A 27,117-nucleotide genomic window follows, 5' to 3' on the forward strand; every position below is an offset into this window, starting at 1 on the left:
TCTAGATCCTCGACCTATGTTCATTGCAGTGTGCTACTTGCCTCGAGACCCGTCATCTTATATGCGAGAGGTCACTATAGATGGACACAACCCATATGAGATGATCCTTGATGACATCACAGAGTTCTTCAAACATGGAGACACCCTCCTATTGGGGGATTTCAATGCATGGACAGGAAATGGACGGGTGGGCTTGCTTGACTTCACAGATGACAGAGATCCACACATAGTCCTGGAGCTAGATGCAGTTAAGCTTTGGATATTGAGGCATTTTGCAGATGCCCCACAGGTGACAGGATATGGTCAACATCTACTTGAGCTTGGGGCGATCCACAACTTGATCATCTATAATGGTCTTCATAGATGGCCATCTTCTAGAAGACTCGCTTGCTTCTTGCATGGCTATCTACTAGGCTATCTGCTGCTAGGCCCACTAGCTTTGTCTCACGGATACACAACTTCTACTCTAGATCACATCTTCACTCTTAGGGCTATAATTGAGGAGGCGAGATCTAGACACTAGAAACTCTACACATGCTTTGTAGACTTTCAGAAGGCTTTTGACACCATCCCACGATCCCACATGATCAAGAGACTATAGGAGCTACAGATCCCAAAGACACTGATATGGGGGGTGATGGGGCCTGTATGAGTCGGTCAGAGGCAAAGTTTGTGCCCCCAGATGGTCTATCGGATTGGGTCGAGAGTACGATTGGGCTGCCCCCTCTCACAGACCCTTTGTGGGCTTTACATTGATGAGATCACTTCATAGGCTGCCTAGTAGGCAAAGGATCACTACCTACTACTAGTCGATCTCATGATACAGGTATTGCTATATGTTGATGACATAGTCCTTATCTCATCCTTCAACGAAGGGACTACAAAGACATTTGGAGGGCCTAGAGGTGTTCTGCGGAGAAACCTGACAATCAACATTGGGAAGACGAAGGTTATGGTCTTTAACACCTTACATGCAATGCTTTGTCAACTCGACTTATCGGGATGAGCCAGTGGAGATAGTGCAGTCCTACACATTTTTGGGAGCAATCTTCACATGACCCCTTTTCACTATGGCACATGCAGCTCATGCACAACTCACATGGGGACGTGGTGCTCTAGCATGATTGGAGAGACAGAGCTTCCATACATATTTTCAGGATCCACTGAGGAAGTGTTGGCTCTTCGATATGCTAGTGCAATCGATTTCTATGTCTTCTAGGGTTGCGATCTATCGATAGCAAAGTGGAGGAGATTTGAGTGGCTACACGTGATTATGGGATCTAGGATGATTTGGAGCAAGCCCTAAATCCCACATGAAATAGTATAGGCAAAGTTTGCCATGACACCACTATAGGCTGACGCCACCTTCTAGATAGGGACATTCATTCATAGAGTCTGGGACTTAGCCTATTAGAGACTACTGAGGTTGGCCTTAGAGTCATCGAGACGACTAGCTAAGAGCAAGGCAGACACATGGTATGCACGTATATCCACATGGTTTGGTAGACATAGGATTGAGATGGACAAGCTCCCTCCCTTTCAATAAGGTATGGATGCACCCCCTTAGTCGATCCAATGAGATAAGATTAACCATATCATACAGTTAGATCTCCTCCAGCTCCACATGTCTCAGACTTGGGGGGGAGATCAGAAGCTCCCCACCGAGTTCCCAGTTCTACTGCAACCACTTCTTGAGCGTCTTGAAGGAGGGATTCATCATCAGACCCTAGTATCTTGAGGATAGAGGAGTCTCACATACACTGAGGATCCCTATTGGTGTCCGGACTGATGTGGGTTTCATCCCATCAGCTAAGGATTGAGACAAGGAGAGCACCATGTATACCTAGAGAGCAATGGATTTGCATGCCACATTGGGAGTGATTGAGACAAAGGAGTGCTTTCTCTGCACCTGGCCAACCTACTACGAGATCCAAGGGCAATACCATTATCTCTATAAGGATGGAAGTGCTTTGGCCCACTATCACGATTGATTCACTGGTCATGCATGACTAGGTCTGCATTGGGATCTAAATCCTTGAGATGTGTCGACACAGGGAGACCCTACTATGATAGATCAGAGAGTAGCAAGAGACGACCAGACCATAGGACATAGAGGCTGACCAAACATAGCGGCAAGTCATAGATTTCTATGCATTTGAGTTAGCTCCATACACAGTGGGGTGGAGGAGGAGGAGCTAGTTGATATGCGGGCAGTCTGGATTATCGAGAGAGAATTGATGAGGCCACTCGTGACATGGAGAGTGACCAAAGCACGGTCTTTTGAGGTCTCACATATCATAGTTTTCCTCAAACAAGAGACTGCCCGAAACGAGGGGTCACTCTAGACATAGCTCAGCGGGTGCAGAGAAGATTGAGGAGACCACGCCCCCCTCTACCACCATAGCATGAGATAGCCCGACAGACGTAGATCCAAGACATTTTCACTGCTCATCGATGAGTCACCATAGTGCCAGGTTTTGGATCTGAGTTCCAACTCTAGCTCTCAGCCTACTTTAGATAGCACATGATATGTTTTGTACTTGACTTTGCTTGAGCTATTGAGGTCTTTATTTTAGCATAGTACTCAACAAGGATCTTAGTGCGCCATTGCTCTAGCCGTTTGTGGCTTGTATGACCTTTTCCCCCTTTTGGTGTGCTTTGAACTTTGTCCCATAGGCTTGCGAGGCCTCCCGTGGATGTTAATCTCTCTCTCTCTCTCTCTCTCTCTCTCTCTCTCTCTCTCTCTCTCTCTCTGGGTACATTGAGTCCTCTTAGATTCATACACTTTTTGGTGTGTACTAGGTTGAGCATTATCCCATATCCTTGACAATGTTCAAGGGGGGAATTTAGTATGGGAAGGGAAGTGGATGGCACAAAAGAAACCTTGAGAGAACTAAAATGAACTGTCAAGGGAGTGAAGTATGAGAGGCAGAGTTGGAGAGCAAGGAAGAAGCCATGAGTGGCCATAGAGAGAGAAAAGAAGAGGTAGGGACTATAGGGAATAAAAAAGGGAGGAGGTGGAGAAAGTAAGATTGGCAAAATAAGAGAAGGAGGGATGTTAAAATATAGGGGAGTCGAGGGTGATCTTGAGAGGATAATTCTCTCTTCATGGGGGCCTAAAATTTTGACTTGCAGTATTTCAATATAAGGAATGCAACCTCTCCTTTTTTCCTTTTTCCTTTGATAAAATTTAGGAAATCAATAAAAGTATATGGGGCATCCTAGCAACCACACCTAAAACATAAAGATTTGTGAGCCATACCATTGTACTAAAAGAATCGTTACATTTACCCATCGTGGTGGTGTAAGTACATCCTTCCATTGATGTTAAGTCGAGGTAGGGTTAGAGATTCAAGCCACATGACCTCCTCAGGATCTTAGGCTATTTTGCACCATGCAAGAGGTGGAGACAAAGGAACATGTGTTGATGAATACCTTGGTACTATGAGCTCTGAAGGAAACATCACTACCTATTTGATTATGGATCTCTATATGTTAGTCACATCATTGATTACTTGGATGATCATTATGTTGCACTCTTTTGTGACATCATGAGATGCAATTTCTTGTGATTACTACACAAGGTGAGACCAAGATAGAGGTAATTATACGCTTTCTTTTTAGAAATGAGGAGCCTTATATTCAACACATTCCATCGACTATCTCGCCATACAAAGATCTTAGCTCGACATAGGCAGTTGACTATAAGGCCACATGGTGCTCATCCCATCTATGGCAATCTATATATGGCATAAGATACTGAACTTATCATTAATAATGCTTGTAGATTTGTCCTCTTTTCTTGTTAGGTATGTAATGGACTTGAATTTGAAACCAAGGAAAGGGATACTAGGTTTTTATAAATGGAATCAAAGATGAAACATTATTCAAGACAATTGAAAATTTGCATGGTATGAATGAACTCTACCAAATATTCCCGTTTTAAGATTGTGGCATGAAAGGTATGGGCATGTTAGCTTCCAAATTTTTGACACACTTGACAAATGGAAAGTGTGGTAATTGAATTAGCAGATTTGAGATTTCTAAGTAGCGTGTCTGAACCATGTTGTTTTGGGAAAGAACTAAAATCTAGATTTGAGAAGAATACAACCCAAGCTAGTCACTTCATTAAATCCCGTATAGCATCATGAGCAAGCATATAGTTCCTCGCAATAGCTCTTTTTCGGTGTGATAGGAACCTCTCTACATGGATGAGCTCAAGATATCCTCTAACAAAGTGTGGAGAGAGGAATGGAGTGCTAGTGAGACAATACACCATACAAACAGAATGTACAACTCTATGACGGAATGCATACCTATATACAATTAGAAATAGGGTTGAGGTTATTCTCCATTTGCCCTAGACTTGCCTTAATATGGAGCTTAGTCTATACAAATACACCATTTCATACTATTAGCAGTATGCGCACATGGTTTACATGATGTTGAGATTGTTCTTCTTGATACCTTCCCTCAAGATCAACATCATGAAGTTTCCCTTCCCTCAAAATGCTTTTGGGGTTTGAAGAATGATTGGGCATTATTTTCCATCACTCTCCCTTAATGGGAATGTCCTTCCTTTGAGTCAAACCAAGAGCTTGTTGGTGTTTCTCACAAATCTTTTTCCAAGAAATTTGGGAAAGACGTCTACAACATTATCATTACTATGATGATGTTGCATAGTGAGTCACCAAGTAGCATTTTTTCTCTAATGAAATTCTCTCTGGCCATCAATATGCTTTGTCCTTAGGTAGTTTTTGACAATAGCCTAAGCCATATAGATTCACATACTCTTGTTGTGAGAACTCAATATTCTTCTTTTGTTGATAACAAAGAAAGAGTAGGCTTCTTGTTTGATAACCATGAAATTGCTCCTTGATTAAGGAAAATCGCATAGCGTTGGGTCCACCATCCTCTTCCAAATTTTTTGGTGCCTCTGATGTGCCTTGATACTCTTTTGGCGACATTTCAATGTAACTGTTTTGGTTTTGTTGTCTTTGATGCTTGTGAGCATTGATTTGAGCTATCATAGCAGGTGGATAATCTTGATTGCAGGAATCTATAGTTAGGGTGAGTGATTATTGCAAGATAGGTGATACCTCTTTGAGCTCCTCTCCAGTAGGCAAGTACTCCTTGAGGAGTTGATGCAAAATCTTTCTTGTGGTCAAATTGATCAGGAATGAACTGTTGCCAAAGAGATCCATAAGCTGAGCTCAAGGAATATGTTGTGCATTACTGATGTAGGTGCAATCTCAATCTTGACTACACTGCTTTCTTTTGTAGACATGGAAACACAAATACATGTATTACTAATGTTTTGGAATGATAGCAACAAATACTTAGCGAGGGGGGTTGGATCCAAAGGTGGAAGTGCTAAATAATGGCATCTTGGAAGCAAGGGATAACATTGCCACCTAAGTTCTAAGAGCATTGCAACCTTCATTATGATTTTTAAAGTTCTATGTTTGAATTATATGTTTAAGTACTATCATTAATGACACTAATGCACCTTAATGTTAAATCAAGGAAAGGGATATTAGGTTTCCATAAATGGAATGAGAGAAGACATATTATTCAAGACAATTGAAATTTTGCATGGTATTTATGCACACTACCAAATCGTCCCCTTTTAAAATTGTGGCGTGAAAGGTATGGGAATGTCAACTTCAAAAAATTACATGGTATAAATCCACAGTACCAAATAGTCCACTTTTAAGATTGTGGCGTGAAAGATATGGGCATGTTGATTTCAAAAATTTTAACACACTTGACAAATGACAATGTGGTAATTGAATTACTAGATTTGAGTTTTCTAAGTAGCGTGTCTGAACCATGTTGTTTTGGGAAAGAACTAAAATCTAGATTTTGGCATAGCAAAGCCCAAGCTGATGACTTTGTAGAAACCCATATAGTACCTATGAGCAAGCATATAGTACTTTGCATTAACTATTTTGGGGTGTGATAGGCATCTCTCCTACACACTCTCTTGTGCATCTTGTGAATTCAAATGTAAACCTTCCAAGTCATAGTCATCTGTGAATTCCTCATATGAGCTCAAAGTATCCTCTAAGTGTGGAGAGAGGGAGAGAGTGCTAGTGAAATAGTGCACCATAGAAACCTAACAAATTGTGGAGAGAGGGAGAGAGTGCTAGTGTAACAAAGTGAGAGAGGGAGAGAGTGCTAGTGAAACAAGACACCATAAAAGCCCAATGTACAACACTATGAATAAATGTGCATGTATATATACATAGAAATAGCGTTGAGGTTGATCTCCATTTTACCTAAACCTACCTTAATGTGGAGCTTAGTCTATACAACTCCACCCTTGCACACTACTATTATTCAGGTAGAGCTTAGTCTATACAGCTCCACCCTTGCACACCACTATTAAAATGTACACATGGTTGTTGAGATTGTTGTTCTTAATACCTTCCTGCTAGATAAACATCATGAAGTTATCCTTCCCTCAAGATGATAATTTTGAGGTTTGAAAAATGATTGGTCCTTACTTTCCATCACTCTCTCTTGATAAGAATGTCCTTCACTTGAGTTAAACCAAGAGCTTATTGGTGTTTCTCACAAATCTCTTTCCAAGCAATTTGGTAAAGACATCTGCAACATTATCATTACTATGATCATATTGTAGTGTGATTCACCAAGTAGTACTTTTTCTCTAATGAAATTCTCTCTAACCATCAATATGCTTTGTCAGTTTCTGACAATGGCCTTCTAAGCCATATAGATTTGCATACTCTTATTGTGAGAGCTCAATATTCTAGTTCTGTTGATGACAAAGAAAGAGTTGGTTTCTTGTTCCATAACCATGAAATTGCTCCTTGACTAAGGAAAATGGCATAGCGTTGCATCGATCTTTCTGTACTATGATCTCTTGCATAGTCAAGATTGCAATAACCATGCAACCTAATATACCTACCTCTATATTCAACTCCCAATTCTTTGGTGCCTCTAATGCATCTCAATACTCTTTTGGCTACATTCTCATGTAATTGTTTTGCTCTTGTTGTATTTGTCACTTGCGGGCATTGATTCTTGCTATCACAACACTTGGACAACCTTTATTGCAAGCGACATGCTCTAGGAATGTAGGAATCCGTAGTCAAGGTGAGTGATTGCAAGATGGGTGATGTCTCTTTGAGCTACTTTACCCTAGGCAAGTACTCCTTGAGGTGTTGATGCAAAATCTTTCTTGCGGTCAAATTGTTGAGGAATGAAGTGTAAGCTCAAGGAATAGGTTATGCATTGCTGGTGTAGGTGTCATCTCAATCTTGATTGCACTTCTTTCCTCTCTAAACATGGAAATACAAATGCATGCTATCACTCCATTCTTGAATCTGACGCTGTGGAATGATAGCAAGAAGTAAGGAAAGTGCAGACAGAGGTAGAGAGAGAGTGAGGGAGTACACCATAAAACCCTATAATGTACATCTCTATTTAAAAAATAAGGAATACACACATCAGGGAATAGGGTTGGGCTTGTTCCCCATTTTCCCTAATATGGATCTTAGTCTACACAACTCTACCCTTGCACTATTAACAATATGAGGACATGGTATTTAGGATGTTGAGACCATTCTTCTCAACATCATCATTCTTGTAACATCACATGCAGGAGCTCTACTAGCTTCCATGTCGTCTATTTTCCGTTCCTATATGGAGTGCTTCACTTCTACATCTTCAAACCCATGGTTTTCTTATTCTAATCACATACCATGTCAATGAAATGGGGTTGGAGTTAAAGAGAAAAATCACATGACTCACATGCTCACAATGCATGTGTAAAACAGTTGCATCCATATGATGGAAAGTGCATACTTTCTCACAATGCATAGGTAGAACAAAATGTGTCAATAAAATCGTCCCAAATTTTTGTTGAATCAATGCAAAAAAAACCATCTAAATCTTTCCCCAATGTAGCATGAGCCTCTCTACACACGACCTTGAGCCATTTGCTATCAAAGATGAATAGTTTTAGTCCTCTAAAATTCACTTAAAGAATGTCCTATACCGTTTCAATATAGTCCATGTTGCTTGAAATGAAATTTGCATCCCTGGCACTAGCTTTACTGTCTTGTGAAATGTGCCATGAATCCATGATTGACATATCATGTCTACTCTAGAATAATTGCCATGTGATCATATTGCATTGAATGAATGATAATAATGATAAAAATTTTAGAAAATTTGATCCCCAAGCTCAACCATACGTTTGAGCTCTCCAAAACTCCAAAGTCAGCTAAGTACATGTTCATTTACATATGTGGAGAGTTTGTCAATGATTCCCAAATCTCAATCTAAACTATAAGCACTAAAACAAGATCCAATTAACTTATAGAACTACATCAAAGTGTCTAAACATTGACGCTCATCATCACATAGAATTTCTAAAGCACATAGGTGCTTGAGTATATGCATTGCTCCTTGGTTTAAGAGATTTTCCACACAAGGCCTTTGACATTCCAAAGAGCAATCTTCATAATCCAACTAAACAAAGGCCAATCAATGAGAGATACCACCATCAGCCTCTCGCTCTTTAAATATTGCATTGGATCCTCAATGCCATCTGTTCCCATACTCTCTTAGCAAAACATCCACCACCTCCTTCAGACCTCCATGATGAGTAGTCATAGCCCCGACGTGTACCTAAGCCAATGCAGGTTTGACTTCACTTTGAAGTCACCCTTCCTCTCCTTGGATGCCCTTAGCACACTAATCATATTGAGTGGCACCATTACCACTGGCATCTTCGAATCGAAGCTCATGATTTGTGTTTCCAATTTCTCAAAAACATCTTGCATGCTTGAAACCCATCGACTGATGTTGTCCACTGAGTGGTGTCTGCCTCATCTGCGAACAGTTTCCCGACATAGGGTGGGCCTTCCAAGTTTAAAGATATGTTTTACTTGGAGAATGTACATGAATACATAGTCACACTAACATATTCAACACCCTCACATTAATGCATACATGTAGACCAACTTAGCTGTATTGAATGTTTTGCTTCAAGTAGGCATATGAGACAAATACTACTTCCATGGAAATTTCTTCATAACATAGCACTGCCACACATTACTTTTTCAGAGCTAAGCCAAGGGAACCTTTTTCTAAAACCCCCAACTCTTCTTTTTAGCGAAATTCCAACCAATCGATCATGGCATTTTATACTTCTATGTCCTGACCAATTATGTGTCCTGTTCTTTATGTTTTGCCATGATTTATCTGGCAAATTTTCTTTTCCATGTGCCTGGAAATTTCATCTATTGAATAGTCCCATCAACAAAAAATATGGACCACACAAATAAAACATTTTATAATTCTTACATTACAAATTTCAAAACTCATGAATAACCTTTTACCATCTATAGCTACAATATTTCAAAGGCCTTATTCTCACTTCCTAACTAAATCTCCCTAGAGGAGTATCTCAAATTTCCTTTCCTATTTGATAGTGGGATCTACAATAAATTTTTTGCCCTCTCTTAAAGTCTTGGGTATGCATATTGAAACTACCAATACAAGAGAGTGACCTACATTCTAAAGAATCATGACAGGTAGAGCTTCCTCAAAGAATTGTTAGACCTTGTACTATGCCGAGCTATGAAGCATGCGAAACAATAAACAACAAGCATTGCTTCGTCTACATTGTTTTATCCTTGGATCTACTTTGCTTTAGGCTAGGTAAAATTTTAGGTGGTTTCTTTACAATTTTCTTTAGTGTAACCTAGCTTAGCCTTAAGTGAGGAAAATGGCTCACAAAAGATCCTTTTACAAAATAATGCAATCCAACTACCTACCAATGACTCATCGAATTCATGACCTGAAATGTATTCATCCCATACATACTCCTTTCCATGGACTGAAGAGATATAAGCCACATTACATCATATTACTAGATGGCCTTAGCCAGGCAGGAATGCTTTAGGCTAGGTGAAATTTTAGGTGATTTCTTTACAAGTTTCTTAAATGTGGTCAGCCTCTTCCATCCCAACCTAGCTACAAAAGATCCTTTCCCAAAATATCGCAATCCAACTACCAACCAATGCCTTTCCGCATATCCGGTCGTGTAAGACCTCGAAGGCAGCGTGGGATATCTTAGAAAGTATGTATGCAGCCCGAAACGATGCAAGGGTATCTTTCTTGAAAAGAGAGTTAAGTAATACACATATGGAAGAGGGTGACTCCATGTCAATCCACCTCACAAAGCTACAGGATCTTAGAGAGCAATTATTGAACATGGATGAGATTATTCCTGATTCAGAGATGATTACTACCAACTCTGAATTCTCTTCATGAGTCTTATCTCAGCTTTCATACCTCACTGAACTTATCATTGAGGGGGGGGTGCAAATCCTCTCACTTTTCATGAGTTGATAGGACTTCTGCTTCAGGAAGAGCAGACCAAGAAAAACTTGGCTTCACGTGCAGGTGAACATACATATAACACCCCTGGAGAAAGATGTTTTAAACCCATACATATACCTTTCAATGGAATTTGACCAAAATTTCTATTAAGACTCTTGGAGGAGGATATTTGACCCCATATATGCTCCTTTCAGTGCCACATACGACACATTACTAGATGGCCTTAGCCAGGCAGGAATGAATGCTGGCAACAAACATAAGGAGAGGGATGGTCCATGCCAGGGATGCCAGTGCAGAACTCTTCAGCATGCAGAGACCTTTTCCAATAAATTAGAACATTTGATTCAGAGCCTCAAAATACTCTACTGGGCCAGTACAAATAAGGCTTATGCAGTGTAACTTTCCAAATAACAGGAATCTGCCCTCAAGTTCAACACACTCGATAATGTCCTTGCAAAATTTCAGGTCCTTTGTAGTAGCCCAAATTTGCCCTCAAACTGAAGGGTTTGACAGTGCCCATACAAGAGTCCAACAGGACCTTAAGACCCCTTACAATTTAACCCAAGAGGCTCATCTCTACAAATAACTTTGATCGTTGTGAACACTTAATAAATGCAAAGGATGCACCTCTCTCACATCTTTCTGTAATATCGTGTGATGGTGACTCGACTTGTAATTGGTGACTGCATAGGGTCAAAAACTGACGAAAGCCTCTGCCTCATTCACACACACTCTTTTTTTAGAACTCTTTTCCTACTCTGCACCATGTATTTGGCACCTTAAAAACCATCTAGTCAGGAGAAGTGATAATAGTGCAATATGCACTTCATAACCTCGTGCTGAAGTTCTGAAACTTTCCATGAACTCCTACACATAAACCTCAGGTGATCAAGTCATGTCTCTCACACCAATCTCGTGCATTTTGGAACATACGAAGCCATGGGCTAGGACCTGCTGGATCTAAATTAATCCACTCCCTTGGATACCAAGGGTATTGCCACATAAGATAGCAACGCTCAGGATGGGGCATCATTGCCAAATGCCTTCCATCTACTGAGCATAAGGCAGCAATCCCATGAGGTGAACCATTAGGATTAAATGGGTACTTTTCTGTTGTCTCCCCAGAATCATCACAGTATCGAACAGGGGCCAGATTTGAATCTAAGACCTTGTCAAGAATTGTTTGATCGGGGAAAAAAGCTCTCCCTTCACCATGGGCAATCCAAATGCCCATCGTAGTACCAGACATACCTTCAAACATTATAGCAGGTGACTCTTCAATCCGAACAGAACTAAACCTACATTCAAACCGGCCAGACTCATTATGTATAAAACGTGGCTGCAAAATATCTTCAACCCCCCCCAGAGAACTGCTGGCATCCGCACCAGGAATCCAACCAAGAAGGGCCATGAGCTGGCATCCATTGCACACACCAAGACTGAATGTATCTGGCCGTTTGTAAAACTCTTGAAACTGCATTCACAATAAACTTTCTTTTGTTAGGAATCCATTCCACACGGCATTTATAACACAGACAAGAGAATCAAAGGAATTACCTGTTGCAGAAGATTATCATTGAAACGGATTGTAGCAGCCCATCCCTTTCCCGAGTCTAAAACATCTGCATAGCTAAAACCCCCCACAAAAACAATTCCTCTAAAGTCTTTTAAATTGACATGTTCTGATAGTAGATCTGACATAGCGATGTCCCAAGGCTCAAAACCTGCAGAGTGAACCATTGCTGACATTTCCCGATCTCCATTACTTCCCTCCTCTCTGATAATAGCCACTTTGGGTTTGCTTCCACAATTCAGGAACTTCTCACTTGTCTTTGATGGTGTGAAAGATAAACTCCATGTGGGCACACGCCTGGATTTTAGTCCCTGTTGTTCAGCTTCTACACATGCTTCCAATCTCTGCAACTTCTCTAAAGCAAAGCTCGTCTCTTCCCACATGTCCCGCAACTCCAAGGTAGACGCATGTACATATTCACGTTCATCCACAGCTACATATATCATTGGTGAAGACGTAACATGGCCAATAACACTACAAGAAACACCAGCTGTTGCAAGCTCGGATATTACTTCATCCTGCATGCAATGCTCGACCTGAAAGCAAATAGACAGCATGCTACATTAATAACAAAAGCAACCTTGAATACTGTATTAGCAGTCAGAGTCCCGTAACTAACCTCAATTACAAGACCTAATTCCTCAGCAAAGAGATTTTTAAATGGTGTAAGCCTTGAAGAGTGAATGCCCTCAGATGACTGCAAGCTAACATTCAAGCCACAGTTTCCAGCAAAAGCCATTTCCAGCAAGGTAATAATTATTCCACCATCACTTATATCATGCCCAGCAGAAATAACTTTCTTGTCCAGCAGACCCTGTAAAACAATCATTGCAACTCAAGATGAGGGTAGTGCGAAGAGCAGAAGTCAAACTCAGGGAGATCAGTGGTTTTTTTCTACCTGTATGGCCTTGAAAGCTTTTCCAAGATAAGTTACATCTTCTATGTCAGGACACTCATTGCCAACCTGCAGGAAAAGTCAACATATATGACGGGAACATAGGAAGAGTACTCTTCCAACGAGAGAAAATGTGCAGGTAGCAAGAGCCCAGAACTAACCTGGTCAAAGACCTGTGCTAAGGCAGACCCACCTAAGCGATGCTTGCCATTTGCTAAATTGATGTGCAAAAGCACCCCGTTGTCTCCCAGCTGCAACTTACAAATTTAGAACGTTAACTAGCTCAGGTCAACAAGACACTACATGCAGTCGCCCCTTACGGGACAAAGAACGATTTCTACCTTCAAGTCAGGTGTCACTGTTTTTGTTATATCTGGACACGTTGCATAGACACTTATCACCAAGTCGCCTGGAGCTTTCACCAATTCTCCACCCGCTTGAGCAGCCATGGATAGGCTGTCCTTCCCACCATCAACAGCTATCTTAAGCTCAATCATAGCGTCTCGAAGAGACACTGCGGCATCATACATGCAAGCTCCTTCACCATCCAGCTTAGCAGCATACATCCAATTACCACTAGCCTTAACATCTTCCAGTGCAGTTACCTGGAAAATTCAATGCACACCTGTCAAGCACCCATTTGGAACAAACATGAACCCCCTTTATAAATCAAGCCAAACATGACATACCTTGGCCCATACAAGGTTCGTGAGGGCTTCTCCAACTGCCAACCTAGCCATCGCCTTTGGGTTGAGAAGCCCCTGAAAGAGATTTGAACAAGTCCAAAAGGAGTTATTCGTTACATGTCCAGCAGTGCCCAAGCAGCATAGAATTAAAAGTAAAGATCAAAACCTTGATAGGCTGTTCCCCAATAGCACATGCACCACCAGTTAATCCTGTATAAGTCTGTAATACAGAAAGGAACATGAGCACATAAAACTGTTTTTCTTTCATTAACTTGACAGTACAAGCACACACACAATCCTGTCGCTACAACGCACCAGGGAGTAGACTGCATAGGGTCATGTATCATGGGAGACCCTTTTATTGTGCAAAGGTGCATCTAGTTCAAGGGATAAACTTATTTCACTTGGTCTTTTATTATTCTTTGATGCTTTAGAGTTCCTAATAGAACTCTTTAACAGCTATTTTGTATTGCAGGCCAACGGTGTGGATTCTAGCTTTTTCTCCCTGCTCAATTATCAGGGCATGTTTTCAGTTTCATGTGATGCATTTTTTTCAGTACAGCATAAGAAAGAGATGCTTTCTAGTCTTTGGTGATCATGGCATTTCTTCAGTCTAGTTGAATTTCTCTCATCAGATTTATGACATTGGTGTAGAGATGTCCTTTGTACTTCCTACATATTGAGCTTATTCAATCTACCAATTAATTCAAATTAATGAAAGATTACAGGTAAATCCTGAGGATATGCATATTTTATGACATCAAGGTGCTACAGATGCAAGTATTGGCTGCAGGTTGAACTGTAGGATCCATTAAATGAAATGTTAAGTCTCAGAATATCCTACATTGTGTAGAATATGAAAGCTCAATATCAAGCAGAAATAATAACATGGCACGCAAAGAAACATAATCTCTGACAGCACCATTGGCAAGTGGTGAAACGATGTTTAGTGACTGAAGAAGCTTTCATTCTGAACATTATATCCTACTGGACCCTTTCAGTGAGCAGGTCGCCTGCCTTCATACACTGACGTCCACAGCAAAAGCCTCTTCAGCAGTCACAATGAATCATTGTGGTGTATCCTTGTTTGCTTCCACTTCTCCAAGTCAATATTTTGAAAGGCATTTGGTTGAAAAAAGAGGCCGGGGTTGGCACGGGGGGTGGGGGCGGGGGGGGTTAAGTTGTTGCCTTCCAGCATTGAGTCCAGTGCAGATTCCCTTTTTAGCCTCTTTACCAGTAACAATGATCTTCAATCAATCCCTGTGATGTATCCTTGTTGCGTTCCATTTCTCCAAGTCAACCTTATTGCATTATATTTTAAATGTATTAATTTTTGAAGAAGGGAAAAGAATAGGTCCTTGTAGGGTAGGTTCTTGCCTTCCATGTGTTTACTTCACCTGTTTGGTTAAACCAGGTAAATCATCCCATGCAAGAATCCAAAAATGAAGGGATGATAGATACATGGAAGGCTGGAGAACTAATTCACAAAATAGAAGCAGGACCTATTGCCGAAGGACGTCACTTTTTGATTTCAGACATTGGCATTAGAGTATCTCCACGATTACAAATGATACTGGCTTCAAAAACCCATTACTCTGCAGCAAATACTGTGGATGCTCATCCTTTTAAAAATTTTGCTATGGTAGCCAACAAACAATCTTGCAATTTATTTTGTGAATAGTTGCATGAATTCTTCAATTCCTGTGCAGATGATAAGCAATCTATCTTTAAGGTTGCCCTAGCATTATGCTGTGATACAATTTGATGACATGTACTCTTAATTCATAAAAATCGCTCCTCCACAAGCTTGTAACACACCTGAGCAATTACTGCCACATCCGAGAGTGTGAGCTGCAGAGGGCCCACCGTTTGCTGTTGTGCTACCAAACCAGTTACACACCTGTCAACCTATCCCCCAGCAAAAAGGAAGAAAATTAAATTACAAGCTCAAACCAGAGGATCCTTCTTGTAAAAATCATTGAATTTTGAAAGCTCCAAATTCAAATTGTTAAAGGCTGATTGGATTTTATTAGATTCCGATACCTTTGTGGTTAAAAAGCGCTTAGACCCGACTGATGGCAGGTGCAAAACGCGTTTCAAAGCATCCATAACAGTCACTCCAGGTGCAAGATCAAAGGATTCCGTTACAACTTGCATTCTCTTGAATTCAAACCTCTTCCTTGGCATGTCACCCAGCACCTAATGGTCAAAAAATGGACAACTATCAAGCCAATCCAAGATTCACTAGATCTAAATAGTGCTTCCTCCTTGGGGCATGCTCTTACAGAAAATGGCAATAACAATTAATGCAGATTCACCTTTGATCAATGGGAAAAATGCTCAATAAAATGACTTCCATCACAAAAGGGAGATACCTAAGATCAACAAATATCACCCAATCAAAAAGGTTTCTCTTTTCATTCTTTTATCATGCATAGAGAAGGGAGACAAAAGAAAGCTGTGCACTAGGTTGGATGCGGGCAGGGTCCCTCCCTCAAGAATGAAGATGCAAGGAACTCCATTGACTTGTCTAGTAAATTACAATGCTGCTCGTCCTACATGACGGACTTCATAATACAACCTAAGTCAAATATATAGAATCAAACATTGCCATTTTCGACTCCCAAATACCAAAATCCTTTTTGTAGAATATATAAAGCAAAGCAGTAAACCTTAATTTTTAATGCAGCTATCAAATTGTGGCAACAAGAATTAGATCTTGTTATCGACTGGGTAACACACCAATGATAGATAAAGGATTGGTTTCAAATGCCAACCTTGATGATAGTTGCGTAGTTGACAAGCTACCATTGCACTTGAGATTCAATCCAGCACTAACGGCTGGTTATTTTTTGGAAGTGATGTCTTTAGCTCATGTTCATAGCAAATAAAAGATAGGAAAAAAATGGCATTACATTACAACATGGGAACTTCAAATTAAAATTTTGAAAACAATCTATATCATTGATAAAGCTTCAAGGACTCCGAATGACTATAGATATCTTAGGCACAAGGACTTATGACTGGCTAGAATTTGCTGATAAATTTTGTGAATCGTTATAGGTTTCAAGATCAAAGACCGCAATTCCTTCCAATAATGGATTTTATAATTGGCTAGCCTCCTATATTAAAGTAGAGATAAAAGACAAGTATGCCATTGGCTTGGACGAAGCTGTGGTCATGGTTTTCAGATATGAATATGCTAGATTCAAGTCGAGCATATTCATAGAATCCATTATTGGAAGGAATACCGTAATTCCTTCCAATAATGGATTCTATAATTGGCTAGCCTCCTAAATTAAAGTAGAGATAAAAGACAAGCCAAGCAGCTCAGACACCTGCATAAGTCAAATCACTCCCCAAACTGTGCTGCCTGCACAGAATCGATAGAAAAATGATTCACAACTATAGCAAGGTGTCTTCCCTCTGCTGAAACCAGAACAAATCAGATTTGTTGCACCTTGCCTGTACCTGTCCTCTCTCCTGGATTGTAATTTGCCTGCATGCAAGCTGTTCTCAGCTAGGAATCATCACCACTAGAGACAGTGATGAAGCTGAGCTCTGATACCACTGAAATCAGCTTGGAGATCCTAAAACGAAACTGTAATCAGCCTGAAAACCCTAAAAACGAATCTGTAATCAGCTAATCAGCCTGGAAACCCTGATGCAGCACTTCCTAGTGAACTTGCAACCAAAGATCTCAATTCGCAGCAGATAAGAGGAGATCGTAGCAGTGGAACACAACTAGAGGCAATCTGGTTCAATTTGCAGCAGATGTACACCAATAAAGAATTCAAATTTCAGAAGAAAGCAAGGAAAACATGTATCCAATTACTTCTTCTGAGAGTGAACTGCAGCGAATTGCTTCTTGGGGGCTATGAGAACTTAAAGGGGGAAAGAAAGAAAGAAAGTTTATTAAAGTCTTCGGGAGACCGTGAAGGTCTATGAGACTAAAGATAACTGATACAATGAGCATAACGGTGGTGGTCTCAAAACGGGCCAACCAACCGTTTCTACAAAAAAGAGGTTATGAAGGACTGTGTGTCTAGTCCTGATACAAAAAATATGTGTCTACCTCCAGATGATACAAAGAAGAAGGGGGGAGCACCAAAATGGGGCAGAGGGGGGAGATACAGTATACATGTGCAGGTGGTGATCGTCAGAGACCAATCATAGAGGGGCCGTCAAATGGGAAGTCGGAAAAAACCCTGCGATAGATGATTGGCCTCTGACGTCACGCGGCCTAGTCGAGCTCGGTCGTCGGGGGTGGCGGGTGGCCCTGTGGATGAGGGCAACGGTAACCCTAGTGGGGCGGGCCGAGAGCAGAGACGAGATGTCATGGACCTGGATGTGTGAGTCTGTCCACTGACGCAGCTGTCGTGGCTCTAGCTCTCGCTCACGTCCGTGTCGTCGGCTAGACTAAGAAGAGGTATCCTGTGATTGAAAGAAGTCAGTGATGGGCCGCTGGGTGTCCTCACGCTGTGTGTGCTGCTCGTGTCGCCGTGCTCAGAGAGAAGTATCTCGGTGGCGGGTCATCTCATGTAAGAAAGCGGCTAGGCATCGCTGATCCGGGAATTGCAGCATGTGTGGGAGGGAGCCGAATCCGTTGCGGAAGAGGCAGTGGTATCGGCCTCGAATGGCATAATAGATAGGACATCTGAAAGCAAAGTGCTCCTCCGACTCGATCTCCTGCAAGTCGCAAAGTGGGCAAAGGCGGTCCTCTCGTGGGATACCCTCTGCGCGTCCACTCTCGATCCGTAATCGGTGTGACCAGACCCTAAACTGACCGAGGGAGATCCGGAGCGCATGTGGTAGATGAAGTTGTGTGTAACCCGGAGGTGTGATGAAGCCCTCCAGTGAGGTCTGGAGGCAGTGTCGGCAGTAGAAGTCGAGCTTCACACGAAGCTCGGAGTGAAGAAACCATGTCCGCCAGGTGTGGAGCTGGAGCAGATCCGCCCGAATGAGCCAGTTGACCTCCTGGTCAATGGGGGAGAGAGGAGATGGAGCGTCGAGGTTGTACTGAAAAGGAGGCAACCGGTCTAAGTCGAGGCCCAGTCGGGTGAACCCACTGGAAAGACGACTATACCAGCATCGCTGGTCCCCATCAACGGATAAGGCCATAGAGGAGGATAGGGCAGAACACACACACACACACATACACACACACACACACACAAAGGGCCAGCCCCCCCCCCCCCCGGCGGCTCTGATGCAACCTGGTTCAATTCGCAGTAGATATTAACTAATAAAAATTTTGAATTTCAGAAGAAAACAGGAAAACATGTATCTAATCACTTCCTGTGAGAGGAAACTACAGCGAATTGCTTCTCGGGGGTTAGGAGAACTGAAAGGGGGAAGGAGCAGTAGAAGGGGCCCAAAATTAGGGTTCCCCCCCTCCCCCTCCCCCGAAGGTTTGTATTCCAGAGTTCAAGAGTCTGTTACAAAGTTCAGCTCATGCAGAGCGCCAAAAGGAAGCTAGAGAAATTCCCAGATACAATAGAGCATCGTCCTTCAGACTAGTAAAGGCGTCAAGAATTCCAATCATGGCAATCTTGCTAAAAATAGCAATATGGAACGTGTGGTCGCCTTTGGCAATTTGGACATCAAGTTTCCATGCCTTTTCCCCTTAAAATGTGGGGATTTTATCCCTCTCTAAGCACCTGCCACAAATAAAACACCACCAAGCCCTTTTTTTTCTAAGAAAAAAAGTAATGTTTTGTATTATGCCTCAAAAGAAAAGATAATAACCTTAAGTTCTGATTACAACTTGTTCAACCAGTAAAGATGAACAAAAAGAACTAAGAACAAAAGAAAACAAATGGAGATCAAACATCAATTATAGACTAAGAGTCTGTTCATTTAGCTTTGAAGTCTTGGACCACCGCCTTGCCATCTCGAAAGACAGCCCATTTGCCTTCTTTTCTAGCCACCTTTACCTTTGCAAGCTCTGAGGTTTTAATCTTTAGTTGAGCTTTTCTAAGTTCCTCTAACATCCACACTCGTAATCCTTTCAGCTTATTAGATTGTCTGATAATCTGAGTTCTTTCAGATTTTGATTTGAAAGTAAGGATTGCACGTGCTTAACTAATCTCAAACTCCAAATCTGCCCATTCAATGCCTGGTAATTTCACGAGTCTCTTCAAAGAGTCTTCTACTAAATTCTAGTTGTTTGTAAACCTCCAAGCTTGAGCATCCTTGAGTTGCGCAGTCTTTCAACTTGCTCTTTTACTTCCTTCTGCAGTCAAGTAGACATCTAAGCATCTAAGAAGCTCTTTACTTCTCCTTTGAGCTTCTCTTGGATCTTTCCCTTGAGCTTCTCAAGCATCTCTTCAATTTGGCTAAAGATAACTTCATCATCTAAAATAGAGTGGGAAGTTGGCTTTTCCAATTTAATGTCAACCACTTTTACTCTGTCATCAAGCTCCTAAAACTTGTCCTTCAGGTCAATGTTCTTTTTGAGAAGCAAAACTTGATGTTGCAAAAAAAGAATGACCTCATTCTGCCTAGTGTTAGGCAAAGGTGAAGCTAATGTTGCAGCATAGAAGGCTGCTCCTCTAGTTTCTTGTCAAAGTAGACATCATAGTTAGGGGAAACGGAAACGGGGAAACGGGGAACGGAAACGTTTCGGGATTTCTTGGAGGGCTGAAACAGGGAAACGCCACGTCAGCAAGGGAGGTTTAGAAAAGGGAGTTTGGAGATGAGAACACACACATTTAGAATGCTGCAGCCTACAGCCTACCTGTAACTTAAAAGTTAAAATATAGTGCATAATACTTACCACATGGCACAATGTCACTTAGAAGTTAGAACTTAGAAGTTAGAAGTTAGAACAAGTTACAAATTATAACTTAGAACTTAGAGCTTAGAAGTTAACTTAGCAGTGAGCAATACATAATACATATTACAAATATAAATGAAAAATCTGAAATCAATGAGAAAAGCTGAAGATTGACAAGTTACAAAATGCCAAAGGCAATATAATGTATGATTCATATATTATTATGTCTCATTGTCAAGACTCAAGACTCAAGAGTCAAAAGTACAAAATTCAGATTCCCAAAAGCCTAGGCTCTAAGCCTTAAGGCCAACCGCTACATCACTGATGATATGATCAAAATCCATAATGTAGATTCTCGAATCTAGATAGCTCAGCTGCTCAAGAGTCCTCCTCCTCCTCCTCCTCCTCCTCCTCCACTGCCATCTCCTCATCGTCGTCGTCGTCGTCATCATCCTCCCCCTCCTCATCATCATCAGTGAGGGTGTCATCAGGCTTATGAAAACCAATGAACTTGTCATGAGTGTACTCTTGTCTCATCCTGTTAAGCAAACGCAAGTTTGCATTAACAAAGACAAGATCGTTCGCCTTGTGTGCTTTGAGACGGTTCCTCTTCTTTGTATGGATGTGGGCAAAGTTGCTCCACATGCGCTCACAAGAGGAGGAGCTACAACCCTGGCTGAGAATCTGAATGGCAAGCGCTTGCAGCTGTGGGGAATCAGCTCCATAATCCTCCCACCATGTAACAGACCCAACTCGAAATCTGAAATTTGAAAGATCATAAAATTCAGATATATGGCAAAGCTCATGAAATCTGAAAATTATGAATCATTAAATAGTAAAATTTAAGAATTTAAATGAGTTAGGATTACCTGTCATGCTGGGCATTTGGCCATCCAAATATGCCCTCCTTATTGCGGTAATTGGCGAGCTGGTCCTTCACTGTCCGGCGAGCCTCTGGCATTTGCACCATCTTCTGAAGAGTGAGGTTCCAACCACGGACCACCTCTGCATCACTTTGTTGTGCAGTTGCCTTGTGTTGAAACTCTGGGTCCAACACAAATGCAGCCGCATGAATGGGAGAGTAGTACTGATTCCACCTAGTCACAGCCAACTCCTCCAGCTCTTTCAACCTGTGGGGATCTTTCTCTAACACTCTGATATTTTCTATCATGCGATCCATCCCCTCATATACCTTGCCAATAAAAGGCATGTCTCCATCAACCTTTTTTAGCAACAAGACAATCGGCTTACACAAGTCATACAAGTGTGATGCATCAGCCCAAAAGTCATCGCTGCCTATGCACAAATCGTACACCAATATCCCAAGAGCCTGCTTTGAAGTGGGCCATGCATCCCACTGTGGGCTTGCCACAACCTGCTTAAGAGCAGGTCTCATTTCAATGAGTCTGCGAAGCATCACATAATTGTATGCAAACCTTGTCTCTGCATACTTCAAAAGCTCCTTCCTTGCATAGGTGCGATACAAAGAGAGAGAAAAATGATGGCGTGTAATGAACCCAACTATCTCTCTTGCATTATCAATTACAATTTTTACCCAAGGTAATTTGCCAATGTCTTTCAACAAATTATTCAAACAATGGGCAACACAAGAACTCCATTGAATATGGGGGTACCTTTGTTCCAATAATGCACCTGCAGCCCTATTGGTATTTTCACCATCTGAAACCAACTGCACAACATTAGACGGGCCCACATACTCCACTGCATCTGCCCACATCTGCATCAAAACATTTGCTGTTTTTTGTTGTACTCCGCACTCTATGGAGTGTATGTACAAAGAAGATCCTCTGCAATATGCCAAAATACCCTCTAGTGATCGACTACGTACATCACTCCAGCCATCTGCTACCAAAGTGACCCCATACTTATGCCATTTCTCCTTAACAGGCTGAATGGCCTCATTAACTGCCTTCACCTCATCCTCTAGAAGCTTTCCCCTCAATGCATCCAAAGTGGGAGGGGTGTATGTGGGCCCAAAGGCTGTAATTTCAGTCACCATCTCCTTGAAATAAGTAGACCGTGCCACATTGAAACTAATCCCATTCGAGTAAAAGAAACGGGCCACGGCTGCATCTACCTGTGCCTTCCTTTGTAGATGCCATGCAGTATAAAGAGACTCAGGGGGTAGGGTGTCTTGAAGCCATGGAACTTTGGAAGCTTGTTGCTTGAAAGGGGGGCTGAAACTGCAAAGAGAGCCAAGGGTTGAAACTTGAAAGAGAGGGCTGAAGCCTGAAACTTGAAAGTGGGGCCTGAAAGAGGAGGGAACAGAAGGATGAAAGAGAGGGCTGAAAGAGGGGGCTGAAGGAGGGCTGAAGGAGGGCTGGAGGGGAGAAGATGATGATGGAGGGCTGAAGCAGGCTGCAAGAGAGAAAGGAGAGGAAAGGAGTGAATGGGGCTGAAGGAGGGCCCCTAAACCTTGAGGATGGATGGACTCTGGAGAGAGTATGAACTATGAGGCTGAAGGAGTGGAAGGAGGCAAAAATCGGAGGCAGAAAGGCAGAAAACGGGGCTGGCGGCGCATCTCGCAGGACATTGGAGACTTGGCAGCCCGTTTCAGGGTCCCGAAACGTTTCGGGCCCTGAAACGCGTTTCAGAAAACGCCTCGTCTCTGAAACGGCGTTTCAGGCCTGGCTGGGCTCTGAAACGCGTTTCAGCGTAACTATGGTAGACATCCTTCTGCAGTCAAGTAGACATCTGTACATCTAAGGAGCTCTTTACTTCTCCTTTGAGCTTCTCTTGGATCTCTCCCTTGAGCTTCTCAAGCATCATTGCAAGATAACAACTTCATCATCTAAAACAAAGTGGGGAGTTGGCTTTTCCAGTTTCATCTTAGCCACTTTTACTCTCTCTTCTAGCTCCTAAAACTTGTCCTTCAGCTTAGTGTTCTCCTTTTTTAGAAGAAAAACTTGTTGTAAAAAAAGAATGAACTCATTCTGCCTAGTATTAGAGAAATGTGAAGCGACATATGTGAAGCTAATGTCGCAGCATATGAAGGCTACTTCTCTCTCTTCTAGCTCCTAAAACTTGTCCTTGAGCTCAATGTTCTCCTTTTTGAAAAGGAAAACTTGCTTGCAGAAAAAGAATGACCTCATTCTGCCTAGTGTTAGGCAAAGTGAAGCTAAGAATGTTGCAGCATATGAAGGTTGCTTCTCTCTCTTCTAGCTCCTAAAACTTGTCCTTCAACTCAATGTTGTTCTTTTTTAGAAGGAAAACTTGTTGTTGCAAAGAAGGAATGACCTCATTCTGCCTAGTGTTAAGCAAAGGTCAAGCTAATGTTGCAACATATGAAAGTTTCTTGTCAGCCATTGAAAAATGGCAATGTCCCAAGACCCCCTTTGCTTGCGACTCTCACACATGAGCCAACGGCACCATTTTTTAGTTCGACCCAAAAGAGAAAAGTACAGCTCATCTTAATAAACTTGCTTTGTACTTCAAAGTGAGCTGAGCAAACCTCGCAAAGTTATGGTCGATTCTTTGTTTGTGTAGAAACCAATCTAGACCAGCAGCAAACTTCGATTATCTAGAGCAGAACGACGACCAGTGAGGTACCTGAGTGAAATTGACTTGAAAAGAGCTCCAAGATGAGACCTAACACCCTGGTCTAGGCCATGGAGTTCAGCCCAACTAGGAGTGGGAAGAAAGCGCAAGAAAGGGGCTGAAATGCAGGGGAGGGGATAAAACAATACAACATATTCACCACCAAGCACATTTTCACCTGCCATTAACGGTTAGCCAATGCATACATTCTAACTCTCTAGAATAATCCTAGTCCTCTATGTGCGTCCCCACCATACAACTAATTAAACATAATCAAAAAGATAGAAACTTTTCTACTTGATAGAAGTCAACTCACTTTGACTGAAGTCTGCTCTCTTTGACCATAGTCAATAGCCTTTGACAAAAGTCAAAATAAAATATTCTCTCTTTATTCTTGGGGATAAAATATGGCTTTGTAACAGGACCAGCTCTCAGCAGTTGGGGAACAGGCCATGCCTACCAGATCACGTCCGGATTAGAATACTTTCTTACCTTGATTGATGACTTCAGTAGACTAACTTGGGTATATAGTCCATGTAAGAAGTCACAAGCTCTTAAGAAATTTGAAGGATGGAGGGCTAAGGTGGAAAAACTGATGGGAAAGAAAGTCAACAATTTCTAAACAAACCGAGGGGAAGAACCAACAACTTGCATGAAGACTATTTGGACAAAAATTGCAATAGCTACCCACTACAAGTAGCCCATCTACATGGATGTGAAGTCTGCTTTTCTCAATGGAGACTTGAAGGAGGAAGCCTATGCAGAGCAGCCATAGGATTTTCAAACCAAGAGGACCATGGTATGCAGACTTAAGAAGGTGCTCTACGGGTTGAAACAAGCCCCAGAGAATGGTACCACTGCATCGACAACTACTCGCAAATTGGTCTTTCTCGAAGTTCATCGGTGCAAAAGGGGCCAATAGAATAATAGTGATTCTCTGCATGGATGATCTCATCTTGACAATAATTAGGCCTTGGGTGCGCAAATCAACTGGACAAAATCCATAGGTTTCTTCACAAGCTCTAAGGAGACATAGGAGATTCGAGAGTGGGGGAGCGACTTTGGCTTCCGATGGATATAGCGGGGCCAGAAAGCAAGATACCTCGTATGCCAGGTTGGTATTGATATTACAGCAGAGCAGCAGATCGCCCCGGTTCTCGAGAGTGTCCAGCGCAAGATTCTCTATTGAAGCTTGGCCCAAACTCTCCCTAGCGGGCCGTGCCTTAGTGGCAAACCAAATCCTTCTTGCCACGGCTTGGTATATCGCCTCCTACTAGTGTTTTCACAAAGGGTGCATTGGGCAGCTTCGACGGTTGGTTCGGAACTTCCTTTGGGTAGGATCAAACAACCCGAGGAATACTAGAGCCCAGGTTGCTTGGCAAACAGTGATCATGTCGCATGCATTGGGAGGCTTGGGTATCATTAATCCGGAGATGCAGAGCAGAGCCCTCTTGGGCAAGTTGGTTGTTCGCGGCCTCATCCCAGATGCAAAGCCTTGGAAGCTTCTCTTACAGCAGCGAGGGCTTCTCAGGAACACCCCACGCACTGGGGAGCAGTGACAGCATTCACATAGATGGATCTTCTCAGAGGCCCCTCTTACAAGGAAGGAGTCCCCCTTGATGAGGAGACTCCATAGGGTCTGGCAAAGATTAGCAGGGGGCCTCATTCATGCTCAGCCCAAATGTAGAGAGGAATTTGACCGTCAACCGCTTATTTGGCACCAAGAGATCAGAGATCAAGAGGGGCATATAATCGGGCAGCGGACTCACGTTGGTTGGGCACAGTGGGACAGTGGACCGGCCGGCTCCTTTGGCAGATGAGGCAGATTACCCATGGAGGTAGAGGCGAGGCTTGTCTCCTTAGCGCATTTGCGAGGGGCAAGGCAGTGGATGAGAGGGATTGACCTGGCCATCCCTGAGTTCTGGTGGGAGGGACTTCGCGTGTGGATGCACAGCAGATGGTTGGGCCAGTTTTCTTGGACTGGTGTCCCCTTGAGGATGATGATGCAGCAAGGCAGCAAGCAGCCCGTTTTTTTTTAATGTAAGACCTATAGAGGAATGATAGGGTTTGCAGTGGAGCGATCAAAATAGACGATACTCTCAGACACAACTGAAGAACGGAACTCAGAAAACATAGTGCATGTCGGTAATATGAAAAATTGAATACAAGAACCTCAAGTCGTCGTGTCTCAAGGACCGTGGCTGAGGCGAATCAGAAAGATGATTCCATGTAGAGAAACTGTAGAAAAGATAGCAACAGAGGGAGCGAAACGCAGTCCTCCGTGTAGCTCGATGATGACGAAGATGATGAAGAAAAGGAGCTCATCTGGTTGTAGATTTGAAGGTGTATGAGCAGTAGAGGATGAGGAGATCTGGAGGCTTGTCAGGCAGCAGTCAGGAGCAGATCTGGAGCAGCAGCTAGAGGTCCAGGGCTAGATCTGGAGGAGAGGAATAGAAAGACAGAGGAGTTGGGGCAGAACTGGAGCAGAGGAGGCAGAGAATGAGTTGGGGCAGGCTTAATAGCCAGTTCTGGAGCAGGAGGGGCTGCAGCAAAGGATGGAGGTGGTGAGGAGCAGCTGCAGGTCCTGTCCTTGAGAGTGAGGGGGTAGGGAGTCTTTCATAGGCCTGACCTAGGAGGTCGGCCAGCTGGTCAGTCAGTTCCTAGGTCGGTGGGCTGGCCAGCTGGTCGGCCAGTTATGGTCGGCCAGTTCAGGTCGGCCAGTTATGGTCGGCCATTCTTGGCCTTTTTAGCCACTTGTTTGGCCCTGCTGGCTGTCCTTTTGGCTGGCCTGTTTGGTGCCTTTTGTGCCTTTGGCTGGCCTTAATGCCCCTAAAATAGGGATTGCTGATAGGTGGTATGTTTGCCCCTAAAGTGGGGATTGTAGTTGCTTAACACCCCCTCTCAATTGCCAATTTGGAGGGGCAGACATTGTGTGCTATGTAGAGATGTTGATGGTGGTGGTGGCTATCCCTGCGAAATGTCCAAGAGATGCAATACAAAAATGCAGAGAAGGTCACAAGAGGACTGCCCTTGCAAGGGAATTGTTCACTTCCTCAAGTGCCTGAGTTACACGTATGATCAGCAGAAATAAGAACATTGTGAAGTGCGAGAGAATAAGCCACCCCCTCTCACCGCCGAAAGGTGGAGGAAAAACAAAGGTAAAGAACAAATATCTCGTAGCACCACTGATAATCCAGAGATGGTGGGATTCTGCCAAAGGAAGAGGTCGTAGCTGAACAGTGAGCCA

The 27,117-nt window shown here is 42.6% G+C and overlaps 2 protein-coding genes across 3 annotated transcripts in view; both read right to left on the reverse strand.

Moving 5' to 3' along the window:
- Positions 1–10,549: 10,549 nt before the first annotated feature.
- PUR4 (purine biosynthesis 4) overlaps positions 10,550–27,117 on the reverse strand; it is a 51,071-nt gene continuing 34,503 nt past the window's right edge. For both annotated transcript variants that reach the window (XM_087376221.1, XM_087376222.1), the window contains 10 exons: positions 15,578–15,733; positions 15,353–15,442; positions 13,701–13,754; positions 13,538–13,609; positions 13,190–13,453; positions 13,010–13,099; positions 12,852–12,917; positions 12,573–12,767; positions 11,938–12,489; positions 10,550–11,854 (listed from right to left, as the gene is read on the reverse strand). In XM_087376221.1, the coding sequence (XP_087232347.1) occupies positions 11,261–11,854; positions 11,938–12,489; positions 12,573–12,767; positions 12,852–12,917; positions 13,010–13,099; positions 13,190–13,453; positions 13,538–13,609; positions 13,701–13,754; positions 15,353–15,442; positions 15,578–15,733 (2,133 nt within the window). In that variant the 3' untranslated portion in view covers positions 10,550–11,260. The remainder of the gene's footprint in view (positions 11,855–11,937; positions 12,490–12,572; positions 12,768–12,851; positions 12,918–13,009; positions 13,100–13,189; positions 13,454–13,537; positions 13,610–13,700; positions 13,755–15,352; positions 15,443–15,577; positions 15,734–27,117) is intronic.
- On the reverse strand, positions 21,178–22,332 carry LOC147901145 (uncharacterized). Its single transcript, XM_087375677.1, has one exon. It carries the CDS (start codon positions 22,330–22,332, stop codon positions 21,178–21,180), a length of 1,155 nt encoding a protein of 384 aa, XP_087231803.1.

The sequence above is a fragment of the Dipteris shenzhenensis genome, chromosome 6 (genome assembly GCF_047967505.1).
Source record: "Dipteris shenzhenensis isolate YYH24624 ecotype China chromosome 6, Dip_SZ_1.0, whole genome shotgun sequence".
NCBI lineage: Eukaryota > Viridiplantae > Streptophyta > Polypodiopsida > Gleicheniales > Dipteridaceae > Dipteris > Dipteris shenzhenensis.

Bases quoted from the DNA above. Each gene is read 5' to 3' on its own strand.
- LOC147901145 (XM_087375677.1), bottom strand. From the start codon at position 22,332: ATGGTGACTGAAATTACAGCCTTTGGGCCCACATACACCCCTCCCACT.